General features: G+C 45.8%; 1 protein-coding gene across 1 annotated transcript in view; it reads left to right on the top strand.

The window, feature by feature from the left end:
• Positions 1–12,028, top strand: part of CERK (ceramide kinase) — a 45,165-nt gene extending 33,137 nt beyond the window's left edge. The window contains exons 10-13 of the mRNA XM_066634031.1: positions 1,234–1,304; positions 2,522–2,733; positions 4,938–5,146; positions 6,253–12,028. Coding sequence (XP_066490128.1) covers positions 1,234–1,304; positions 2,522–2,733; positions 4,938–5,146; positions 6,253–6,322 — 562 coding nt within the window. The 3' untranslated portion in view covers positions 6,323–12,028. The remainder of the gene's footprint in view (positions 1–1,233; positions 1,305–2,521; positions 2,734–4,937; positions 5,147–6,252) is intronic.
• Positions 12,029–12,288: the final 260 nt, after the last annotated feature.

The following is a 12,288-nucleotide window of genomic DNA, read 5'->3' as shown; positions in this document are numbered from 1 at the left end:
CGCAGCGCGCGCGCGCGCGCACACACACACACACACACACACACACACAGAGGGGCTCATAAACTACCCAGACTATCCAAACTATTTTTCAAGCTCAACTGTTTCAAGAAATCCTCATAGTTATTTGGTCCCACAACCGGCATAGGAAAATTAGTCCTCCATTTTATAATTTCAACACTTAGGAAATAACTGTTAAAAGAAATTAAAGCACAACCTGATTATGACACTTACAAACTGAAGCAACAGATTTTAGACTACTAAAGATGACTATAGAACATATGTAACAGGGCCAACCCACTAATGGATGTGTAGAGCCAGCCATGACACACACGCAGAATGACACACGGCAGTACCTTGTATTCCCCCCCCCCAGCTATCTCATTACCCCCTCTTACCAAACTCCACTGCTGCTACTTACTTGCAGCATCATGGCACACAATAGGGGTGCTGCAGGATGTCCCCAGCTGTCCATCCTACCTGTTCTCTGGGTGCTGCCATCCTGAATCTCATTAGATCCAAGACAGCGGTGACCACCATCTTACAAAATCTTGCAAGATTTGAGTGCTACCATCTTGGATTTCATAAACCAAACCAGGAAAAAGAGGCTGTAGGATGTTGTGACCTGGGTATTTTGGGAACCACTGGATTAGAGAATTGGCACGGTAGTGGGGAACACATGGGTCTGGCTTGCATCTACCATTGTCCTACACACAGATACACAAAAGTTCTGGCCCCTCTGGGGAATACAGAATGGTGAGTTCAGTGAGAAAATATAGGATAGTATTACAAGGTCAAGCAGACAGAGTTAGTAGAGTTAGTAACTTGTTTTAACTCTTCGGAATCTATAGAACTTTACTGTCTTTGTGTAACCCTTACATCTGTTATAGCAATGAGATGGAGTAAGTGATTTCCACAGTAATATCCACAGTGATTTTAAAAGCAAGTCAATAATGTTTAGAAAGAGAGCTCGTATGTTCACCAAATCCCCAACACTGGGAAAATGTAGCTTCAAGAAGCAAATGGCTCTCTAATGTAGAGTTCATTGAGACTGTTCTAGTAGATGGAACGTGAGCTTTGCTGCTGATTCAGAGGAAATGAATTTAAAAGGTTGCTCGCAACAGACTAAGCTTGCCACAGACAATCCAGTCCAAGGAGTGAAATGTTAAATGTAGCATTGAGTCAGCTCCACTTCCATGACACAGAAGGAATCCTGATCATCCTCTTGTCTTTCAGATGCTGCATTTGCAAACAAAGTAAACAACAGCTGGAGGAACAGCAGCAGAAGTATGGGAAGGAAATCAATGGTAATTTTATACTATATGCAAAACTAGAGAGTAGATTTTCGCATTGGCTTCTAATGAGTTTGTTTCACGGTTAACTAATATTAGGGCAGACTCCAAATTCAGTTGATTAGCTCATTCTCTAAACTGAAAACCGAGAGAAGGCAAAATGCATTTTTCTGACCTCTGCCTTCTGTAATGTTCTGAATATCATCAAAGGCAGCGGCTACGGAACACCTCAAATAAATCTGGATTTCATTTGTCTTGATTTTTTGGTTTCAGTTTACTGATCTGCAGCCAAATTTCACTGTAGTCAACTTACATTATCCACAGTTAAAGTGTGGCCATGGGAAAGGGGTGGGAAAGTATTATATAAGCCAGTGGTTCTCAACCAGTGGTACACCGGGCAGTGTTGGGTGGCATGCATAGCACCCGCCATCCAGCAGTGAGCTCACAGTGGCAATAGAAAGTTAGAGCTGGTGGGCAGAGCTCTAGCATGTGGTTTTCAAGCACAAGTAAAAGCTCTCCCGCCCACCTTGACCTTGGAAGCTCCCGTCGCATCTCGGGACCCCAAAGTAATTGGCTATGACGTCATTGCCAGTTACTACCAGTGGGTACCTCCGAGGAAGTGGTACGTCGGGGAGCAGCATTGAGAAATGCTGATATAAACAGTTCCCACCCAGAAAGAACATGAGCGAAGATGTGTCCTAAGATCTAACAAACACCAAATCCCTGCCTATGGAGTTGCTGCAGTTGACTGAACAGCCGCTGCTGCTGTTTAGAACGGGTTATACAGTGGTATCCCCTTGGTATCGCAGGGGATCAGTTCCACAACCGCCCCGCTGATACCGAAATCCACAAATAACAAAGTCTGGGGGTGCACCCAGCTCTCCAATTCCTTACCTGGGGGCTGGCTGCTCCTGACCTGCCAGCCTCTTCTGAAGCCTCCCAGATGCAACTAGAAAGCACTTCTGGTTTTTCCAGCAAACCAGAAGTGCCTTCTTTTGTGCCAGGGAAGTCCCCTGAGACCCTCCAGCAGTGGGCTCAAGATCTGCAGATATTCAAGTCAGTGGAAGCCAAGCCCGTGGATTAGGAGGGCCCACTGTCTTTGAAAACATTTCCCCCCCTTTTTTTAGTGTAGCCTGTAACGTGTGGTAAAATCCACAGTAATGTATAAAATATATTTGCAAGCATGGCTGGGTTTTCTTTTCCTTCATGAGTATACCTGTTTATGTTTTCAGAGGATGAAGAAGGAAGAGAGTGGAAGGTGGTTAGAGGAAAATTTCTAGCCATCAACGCATCCACTATGAGTTGCGCCTGTCCGCGGAGTCCGGGCGGCCTCTCACCCGGCGCCCACTTGGCGGATGGCTCTGCAGACCTCATTCTAGTCCGCAAATGCTCCCGATTGAATTTTCTGAGGTACCTTGTAAGGCACACTAACCAGGATGATCAGGTGTGTATTCTTTCCACACAACTGTAGTATTGTCAAGAGTTCAGTTGAGACAGAATCCAATACAGATATGAGACGATTAAAGTTCTTGGGGGAGGTAGCTTTAGGTATAACTTACAGAAAATTTCAGATAGAGCATAAGTTTCTGGATACAGGTCAGCAGCGCTTAGCAATGCTCTTACCAGCGACAGTCCACATATGCGACGACTGCCACTGGTCACTGTTCATCCCCGAAGCTGAGGGGAGCTGCACTCCCCTCGCCTTCAGAGGCTTTTCTGAGCCTCGCAGAGAACCCGTCTCTGGAGGCTCAGAAAAGCCTCCTTTGCCTTCAGGGGTTTCACATAACGTCAATCCTCACTTGACGGGGGTGCTCGTCCGCATCTCTGTTGCTAAGTGATGCACAGCTGCACATCTAGGTTTACACCAGAATTCTTTCCAACAATACTAGAATTGCCAGCTGCTCCTATGAAAGGGATTTCTGTACTATTGATGTCTGTGAGGCAGGGAAAAGGTTTTCAGGTCTGGTAAAGCATTCAGGGCCCAATTCTAACCCACTTTCCAGCACCAACATAAGGGCAATGCAGCTCTGAGGTAAGGGAACAAACATTCCCTTACTTTGAGGAGGCCTCTGTGAATACCTCCCAACTGGTCTGGAGGGCAGGAGGTCTGGTCTAGAGGGTAGAGCCTCCATTTGCCTGAAGATAACATCCACAAGGTCGCCAGTTCGAGGCCAACGGCACCGTGCGACCTTGAAGCAGCTGACAAGCTGAAGCTGAGCTATTCCATCTGCTCTGAGCGTGGGAGGATGGAGGCCAGAATGTGAAACCAGATCAGAAAGAAACATCTGGACTGTTGTAGTTCTTGAAAGATAGAACCTTCTTTCAATTGTAAAAATCCCTATTTAATAAGGGATTTAAATAAGCCTGCCTATGTAAACCGCCTTGAATAAAGTCTTGAATAAAGACCAAGAAAGGCGGTATATAAATACCTGTAGTAGTAGTAGTAGTAGTAGTAGTAGCAGTAACTGCAGGATGCAGCACACGTCCCATTGGAACCGCTCTGCCAGTGCTGGAAAGTGGGTTAGGATTTGGGCCTGTGTGTCTCAAACCAGGGATTCTGGTAGTAAGACTCAAGCATTTTATTCTCTGCTTTCTTACATCTTGCCACATATTTTTAATGTACTGTTTGTATCCTCGGTATCCTCAGTCACGTCCACAAGGTGTTCTGAGGCGTGGGGAGATCGTGTGTGACCTGGAACACATCCTGGGCATTGCCAGAAGTTACAGACACGAACCGGGAGGCCCTCTGAGGTGTGGGCGTGGCACCTACAGATGCTCAAATCTGCAGGTGCCGAGTCCACTTATGGGGGTGGGGGCGGTCCCACTGTACTTCTCAACCTCTTTGGATTTGAAATGGAAGAGGGAAACTGAGCGGAAGAGTAAGTGTGTTGAGGGCAGGGATGCGCTGTTTCCCTCTTCTATTTTGAAGCTCAAGAGTGGTGGAGGAATAGCTGGAACACCACTGGGTAAGGGGGCAGCGTATGGCACCGTTTGGGGCATCGGCCGACCCTGTCATCCAACCACTGAATAAACATTGTTACATGCTGTCACTGGAGTCAACATGACCAGAGTGAACATTGCTGTGGCTATAAAAAGCGCATCAGCTGCACATTCTCCCAGGTGCGGTTCTGCCTTGTTGGATCAAGGTCCGAAATTGTAAACACGTTTGTATTTTAAAAGCAGTGGCCAAAATTCGTAAGTGCACTTAGATCCATCTGAAATCAGTGCCTTAAATCAGCAGTCTCCAAACTGGAGACGGCTGCCCAATGGGAAAGGTGTCCCTGAAACAACCGGTGCTTACCGTTTCACTGGAGAACCGTCCTTCCCTGCTGCGGATCTCCCCCAGTCGGAGTTCTAGCCCGCCGCACCTGCCCAGAGATTCAGGCACAGTGGCTGCTGGGGCAGCGGGACCCAGAAGTAGTGGGTTGGAGCTCAGTTTTGGGGAGATCAGTGGCGTGAAGGACGGCTCCCCGTGGAACAGTAAGCACCGTTCAACGCAGGGGAAGGAAAAGGCAGGGCTCTGGGAAAAGGTAGCCTAATTCTGTGTTGGATTGTGCTATGCTGAGTATATTATATGAAGAAATGATGCCTTTCGGCTGATTTTTCAGGAAATAAAAGCAGTAGATTAATTCTTTTATGTCTCTGCAGTTTGACTTCAGCTTCGTAGAGGTGTACCGTATCAGGAAGTTTCAGTTCATGTCAAAGAACTTTGAAGACAGCGACGGCGAGGCCAGTGACTTGCACAAGAAGCACTTTGGCCAGTTCTGCAGAGACCATCCTGCTTGCTGTTGCACTGCGTCCGGCAGCACCTGGAACTGCGACGGAGAGACTCTGGATAGCTCAGCGATCCAAGTCAAGTGAGCATCTTCCGTCCCAAAATGGAGCTTTCTGCCTAGGCGTGCTCAGGGCTCGCTTGCTCAGTAGTTCTCTTGTTGACGTGGCTGTCAAAAATGGCGACGGTACTTCCGCAGCAGGCCTGGCCTTTGATAAACCCATAGCCAAGATTTCCCAGATTGGGGAAGACTGGGAAATGAGACATTTTTTAATCTCTTTGTCTGGAAGTTGTGTGAAGAGGCTCCAGCTTTGGCTGGATTATGCCTAAAATGTTGAATATTGCAGTTGTAGAAATACAAAAGCAATCACCCTAAATATATATATATATAATATATATAACATTATATATAATATATAATGGCCCTAAATATATCTGCCTTACACTTTCTGGGAAATCTGAAACTAGTTTCCCATAACTCTTGAACTGCCTGATACAGAGTCAGACCACTGGTGCATCTAGCTCTCAGCCCAGTCCTAACCTGCCTGGCACAGCAGGGCTGATGGGCCTCTGCTGTATCCAGCACAGGTTAGGAGGAGGCTGGAGATCTCCTTGGGGTAAGGGGATACTTTGACTCTTACCCTGAGTAATGCTCCAGCCTGCCCATGGGGCTACTCGGATCTGTGCCAGCTAATTGCTGGAAGAGTTTTCAGTCACTGGGACAGGAGTTAGGATACAGTGGAGGCCTGCTTTCCCATCCCTACCCCCTTGTGAACCGCCTCCTCCCAGCCCCAAAACACCCCAGCTCCTTTCTGCCCTCCCACCACCCGCCTCTTGCTGTTCACTCACCTCCATCATGGCTGTTTGTCAGGATGCAGTGCCAGAGATCTGGCACAGGCTTTTCCGCCCGGGCTGCTGGCTCTTGAGTAGCCATAAATGTGCTTTATGGCATGTTTGCGACACTCTTTGCCAGCATAGCACTCGCGCGCTGGTGTAGCTGCAGGTTAGGATTGCACTCTCAGAATTCTCTACGCAGGCTGATAATGTCTCTCCAGGGTGTCACCTGGAAGCGGGGGCAATCGTTCCCCATCCTAAGTGGAGATGACAGCGATAGAACAGAGACTTTCCCCTGCTAAGCTAATGTGGTGATGATGTAAAGATTTAGCGGGATGCCATCTCTTTGTCTTGCAGGGTTCACTGTCAATTATTGAAACTCTTCGCAAGAGGAATGGAACAGAACTCCAGGCGTGACGCTGTTTAGCAGAACAATTCGCGGTAGTCAGCATCCCTCTGTGAAAATGAAGCGACAGAAGGTCACTTCCTGGACCATTAAGGATTTTCAGGGAGGTTAATAAATATTTTAAAATGGAGTCTATTTTTGTGATTAAGTTTTACTTTTGGTAATATTAATTTGTGTGAATGTCAAAAAAATTTTTTTAATTTAATGCAAACCAGACTATTATTTCAAAGTAATTGAACATGTGATACCCAGGAACGGTAGGGAAAAGACTGGCTTACATGTTCATAGTCAGTGTTGATGTGTGTGTGTTCTGTTTTTGGAAATAGCAAAATTCTTTGGCTGTACTGCAATAATTTTGGGTTCAATCCAGTGACATTACATTGGTGTGAGTTTTGCCGTTGGCTTCAGATTTCCACCCTAAATGTCACTGGGCAAATAATATTCATTGATCTCCCAACATGGGAGTTGATCAGAGTAGGTTTAAAAAAAATCCTGAATTATAAGTACTTTGTAGCTGTGTGTGATTTAAGTTCTCATAAGGTAGCAATGTCCTCGTGTCGTCGCTGACTTCAGTTTCTCCTTAAACAACAGCAAAATCATTCATTACTTCAGCGTGACTGTAGTTTGCAACTTATCAATGCAATTCAAACACATATTCCTGGCTTGAATGTAATAAGACTTTATAGATATTTTAGCAAATGGAAGGGCACATCTGAATACAAAAAAAAAAAATTGTAGCTCAGAGAACAGCCCCAGTTTTTCTCTTTAAAGGGAAAATGAGCTCTTCTGTAGTTCCCAAGAGGAGTAAGAAAACGGGGTAGGAAAACAAAATCTGAAATATCTATTACAAGGCACCAGCAGATCCACTTGGGAATGTATTTCAAATGAAAACAAAATGTTTTCTTCCCAATCAGAATGGTTTTTGTGGTGGGACTTAGACCTGGAAGATCCAGGTTCAAATCCCCTCTCAGCCATGTAGCTTCCTGGGTGATTTTGGCCCAGTCATTCTCTCTTAGCCTCCCCTACCTCACAGGGTTGTTGTGAGAAGAAAAAGAGGGGAGGAACCATGTACACCACCCTGAGCTCCTCACAGGAAGGGCGATATAAAAATGTGAAAAAATAAATACATCAAATCAAAAGCCAGTTTATACAATCAGCAGAATCAAGTGATAAAATCATTCTTGGATGCTTTTTAGAAGGACAACTGTAAACAATTTTTTTTTATTTTCCTTTTCATTGGGCTTGATACTTCTTGCTGCAACTGAACTAGATTTGCTGATAGTTTTCATTTGTTCCAGCAGTGGGGCCATAGGTCAGTGGTAGAATGCTTGCTCTGCTTGCAGAAGGTCCCAGATTCAATCCCTTACAACTTCAGATAGGGCCAGGGAAGACCCCATCTGAATCTCCGGAAAGCTGCTGTCAATCAGTATACCCATTCCTGAGCTGGCTAGACCAGTCTGACTCCATAGACAGCTGCCTCACCTGTGTTTTTTGTGTGGTTTTGTTTTCTCATATTGTTCATCAACTTAAACCTGAAAGGGGTTGTTGGCAACCTTCAGTCTCGAAAGACTCTGGTATCGCGCTCTGAATGGTGGTTCTGGAACAGCGTCTAGTGTGGCTGAAAAGGCAGATTCGGGAGTGACAATCCCTTCCACATTGGGAGCAAGTGTAGTCTGTCTCTGGTCTGTCTCCCTGGCTACGGGCCTTCCTTCTTTGCCTCTTTGCCTCAGACTGTTGGCCAAGTGCCTCTTCAAACTGGGAAAGGCCATGCTGCACAGCCTGCCTCCAAGTGGGCCGCTCAGAGGCCAGGGTTTCCCACCTGTTGAGGTCCACTCCTAAGGCCTTCAGATCCCTCTTGCAGATGTCCTTGTATCGCAGCTGTGGTCTACCTGTAGGGCGCTTTCCTTGCACGAGTTCTCCATAGAGGAGATCCTTTGGGATCCGGCCATCATCCATTCTCACAACATGACCGAGCCAACGCAGGTGTCTCTGTTTCAGCAGTGCATACTGATTCCAGCTTGTTCCAGGACTGTGTTGTTTGGAACTTTGTCCTGCCAGGTGATGCCGAGGATGCACTGGAGGCAGCGCATGTGGAAAGCGTTCAGTTTCCTCTCCTGTTGTGAGCGAAGAGTCCATGACTCGCTGCAGTACAGAAGTATACTCAGGATGCAAGCTCTGTAGATCTGGATCTTGGTATGTTCCATCAGCTTCTTGTTAGACCAGACTCTCTTTGTGAGTCTGGAAAACGTGGTAGCTGCTTTACTGATGGGCTTGTTTAGCTCGGTATCGAGAGAAAGATTGTCGGAGATAAAACATTAACATTTAATAGATAAACAAACATTTAATAGATAAAGCTTTCCCTAAACTGTACTGCTTCAAGCTACAGGTGGGCAAGTGCATTTTTGAATGACTCCCTCCCCCTGCAAACAAACAGCTCCCCACTGATATTACTCTAGAACATTGGAAAGAAGGTTAGGCTAAACCAGTGGTTCCCAAACTGCACCACAACACCTGAGGATCCTGCAGGAAACTCACAGGGGAACTGGAGGATGTCTCTGGCGATCTCTTCTTCCCAACCAGGTGCTGCCATCTTGTCGTGCAATGTAAGATGGCAGCACCCAGGAGAGCCAAGAAGAGGCTGCTATGAAAGAAGGGTTTCCGTGACCATGGTAGGCTTGGGAATTGCTGGGCTAAACCCCTATTCCTGACATGCTGGGTTACTATGCATGTTTTTGTGAAAGGGCGTTTAAACCACCTACAACCTGACGTGGTTTCCTATCCAGGAAAAGCAAAACAACATCTGTATAAAGCTGGTATGATGATGTCTCCCAAGATTGATACAAATTTTAGTTTCATTATCTCTTGTGACACAGATGGCTTACTCTGCTGTTGTTAAAGTTGTTCCTTGACACTCATGTGATATTGACAGTGCACTGCCGATTGTATGAATTGACCTAAAGACAATGGTATCATCTTCTTTAGAACCAAACTTATTCTTACTACTAGAATAGAAATTCAGAATGCTCAGGCTGCATCAGCGGTGTGACAGTCTGATGATGTAGCCTGCATATTTAGCAACTACTGAAATCATGTAGAGATGTTAACAAGGGGATATTTATTTTGATGTGTGCTATCAGGGGACGAATGGCGTTGAATGAAGTCACAGGCTCTCCTTGCATACGTGCTTTTACAAGAAAAGAAAATGCTTCAGAAGGCCAGGTGCAAGAGAATGGCAACAGGATGCAGCTTGTCTTGTGAGGCATCTAGTGGACCAGTGTGAGATCCAGGAAACTGGACTATGTGGGCCTTTGGCCTGATCCAGAGGGGCTCTTCTTTGTGTTCTTATGGACTCCTTTGTAAAGACTTGACACAATAATGGAACTGTGTGTGTGTTCATGCAAGTGTCACTCAATACCCTTTGGCGGGTGGGTTTTACATCGTGTTTGGACCAAACTGCTTTGTCTTTCAGTCAGTCAACAGTCAACAAAACCTTTATTAGGCATAAACATTTGATAGGTGAAGACTCTGTAAGTTGAAAGAAGTTGTCTTTCAACTTACACAGTAGGGAGCTTACTTGAGTACAATACTTCCTAGCTTTCTTTTTCTTTCGATTGCATCCTTTCCTTGAGAATATTCCACTTCACTCTCATTCATTCTGAACAGCTAAAGCAGCAGTTTTATTAAGTGCACTTACTAGGAAGCAAGTCCCACTGAACTCAATGAGACATAACTTCCAGATAAATGCATATGCTCTTCAAGAGTCCCGAGTTTGTTTGTATCTTCTTAAATAACTGTGAGATCCCATTTGTATACATTACAAACCTTGACAACTATTCATTATTCTTCCACTGCAGAACTGATGCAAATAAATGGATTTTTCGTGGAGACCTATGACACTCTCCACTGGAATTCTCCCTATTCAGAACATAGCAATAGTTTGGGGGAGAGCAGCCAATGGACGCACCTCCCGTTCATTGTCACAAGCAGTTTCAAAAAGCGTTTTGCTCTTCCCTGAGTGCTTGGAAATTGTTCCTGAGCAAGTAAATGGAAAATTAGTTGTTGACAGCGCACAGTTAATGACAGCACTATGAGTGACCTTGCAAAAATACTATTTTTGTTGCTAGCATCTGATTAACCAAGTGAGCAGAGCTCTCCTTGCCTCCAGATGGTGGGGGCATTCCCTGGTATCTACAGTTTCACATAACTGCGAGGGGTTCTGTGGGCGTACACCCATAGACCCTGCCAGGCTCAGAAGAACTTCTGGAGGCAAGGGGAGCTCTGCTACCCTCGCCTCCAATGGGGGCTCGCGGGGGGGGCCCCACGGACCCAGTCTGCAAGCATCTGAAACCACAGATAAGGGATCCGTGGATATGGGGGGCCCACCCCCATTCCGTTCTGCTCCTGCAAAGCTAACACCATTCTCGCCTTCCAATAAAGTCACCTGGACTTGTTATATTTTAGGCCACACTTAACTGACAACTGGTTCTGTGACCTGGAAAAAAATTAAAAGACTGAAAATAAAATAGTTCTGTTCAAGGGAAAGATAATTTGCTTTAAAGAATTAGGACTTGTTTAGAGCTGTGATTCTGGAAAAAGTCAGGCTTATTTGCATACATCAACTTATATAAAAGCATGCAAATCTCAAAAATGGCCAGTTAGCCAATAGTGACACTGAGCTTCAGCAGAATAATAAAAAAACCTTGTACAGCAGAATGTCTTAATTTTTTTTTTTTAATGCTTAGCAAGAGGTGGTGACAGCCAATAAGATATAGTGGTTCACAGACTAGACTTGGACCAAGAATGCCTGGGTTCAAATCCTTACCCGGTCATGACTAGTAGCCCAATTCTTTAGAAGCCCAATCCTATCGCTATCCTGCTATAACATGCAGCTTCGCCAAAACAGATTGTGCTGTGGGGGGTGCAGTCAGGTGGCTTGGGAGAGGTAAGGGAAAATATTTTCCCTTACTGCCCTGAAGACCTGCACCAGCTGTTGCATGTCCAAGGAGACAAAGGGGCTCTAGGGTTACCCTTTCCTGCCTCTGACATGCCCCCCCCCGCCCCGCAGGCTGAGTGTGTGCTGTATCCAGCGCAGGGTAAGAGGTGACTGCAATGCAACTCGGAGTAGGGGAATTTGTTTCCCCCTACCCCATTTAGCGCGGCAGCCACCTCGATGGGGCTACTCGGATCTGCAACAGCAAAATCACACAAACTTACCCCCTCTGGGGCAGGATCCAGTGAAGGGAGGCCAGCACGCATCCTTGCACCAGCCTTCCCAGCTCATGAGTCTCTGCACATGTGCCTTGCAACTCATACGGGCCAATGTAAGGGCCTTACGCTGGCTGAAGCTCCCTTTAGGATGCTTTCTGTTTGCATTGCCGAAGCACAATCCATGCATAAAGTAGCATAATGTAGCACGTTCCTCCATTCTTCTTAAGAGAGCGCCATACATAAGGTGGTGTGGTATGTTTCTTTGGGAGTAAACACACTTGAATTCAGTGGGGCTTACTGAGAAGTACCCCTGCATTGAGTGGGCTGCATGTGTCTGCTTAAGGCTTAATTAAAATTGGGAATGAGCACCGAACATGGTTGGCGGGAGGGCTCCACGCTAGTTTGTTGTGGAGCTTTGTCACTGTCGATCTTGCTGGCTTCAAGATTGAGAAGCGACATGTTGTTCTTGTGCGCCGCAAAGAATTCCTCTGCAAAATAAAAAAGTCAAGTCATATTGCAGACATCTGTGTGTGTGTGTGTGTGTTTCTCAGTTTGTCTTTGAGTCTCTGTATATATAAAGCTCGTCCTGCTTTGTTGGCAGCAGGAGCGGTGCTGGGGATCAAATCCACCAATAGGCCCTACAGTCCAATTTTATTAAAGAGTCCTATAAAAGTGAAATCGTGGGACGCCTTTTCATTCATTAACCTTATTGTTTTTAGCCTCCATTTAACATGCAACTTCCAGAGATGTTTAAAGTGGATATCTTATTATAATCCCTC

This window comes from Tiliqua scincoides, chromosome 7, assembly GCF_035046505.1.
Source record: "Tiliqua scincoides isolate rTilSci1 chromosome 7, rTilSci1.hap2, whole genome shotgun sequence".
In the NCBI taxonomy this organism is placed as follows: Eukaryota; Metazoa; Chordata; class Lepidosauria; order Squamata; family Scincidae; genus Tiliqua; species Tiliqua scincoides.
The sequence above is the reverse complement of the archived record's forward strand: the minus strand, read 5'-3'. Positions and strand labels throughout refer to the sequence as shown.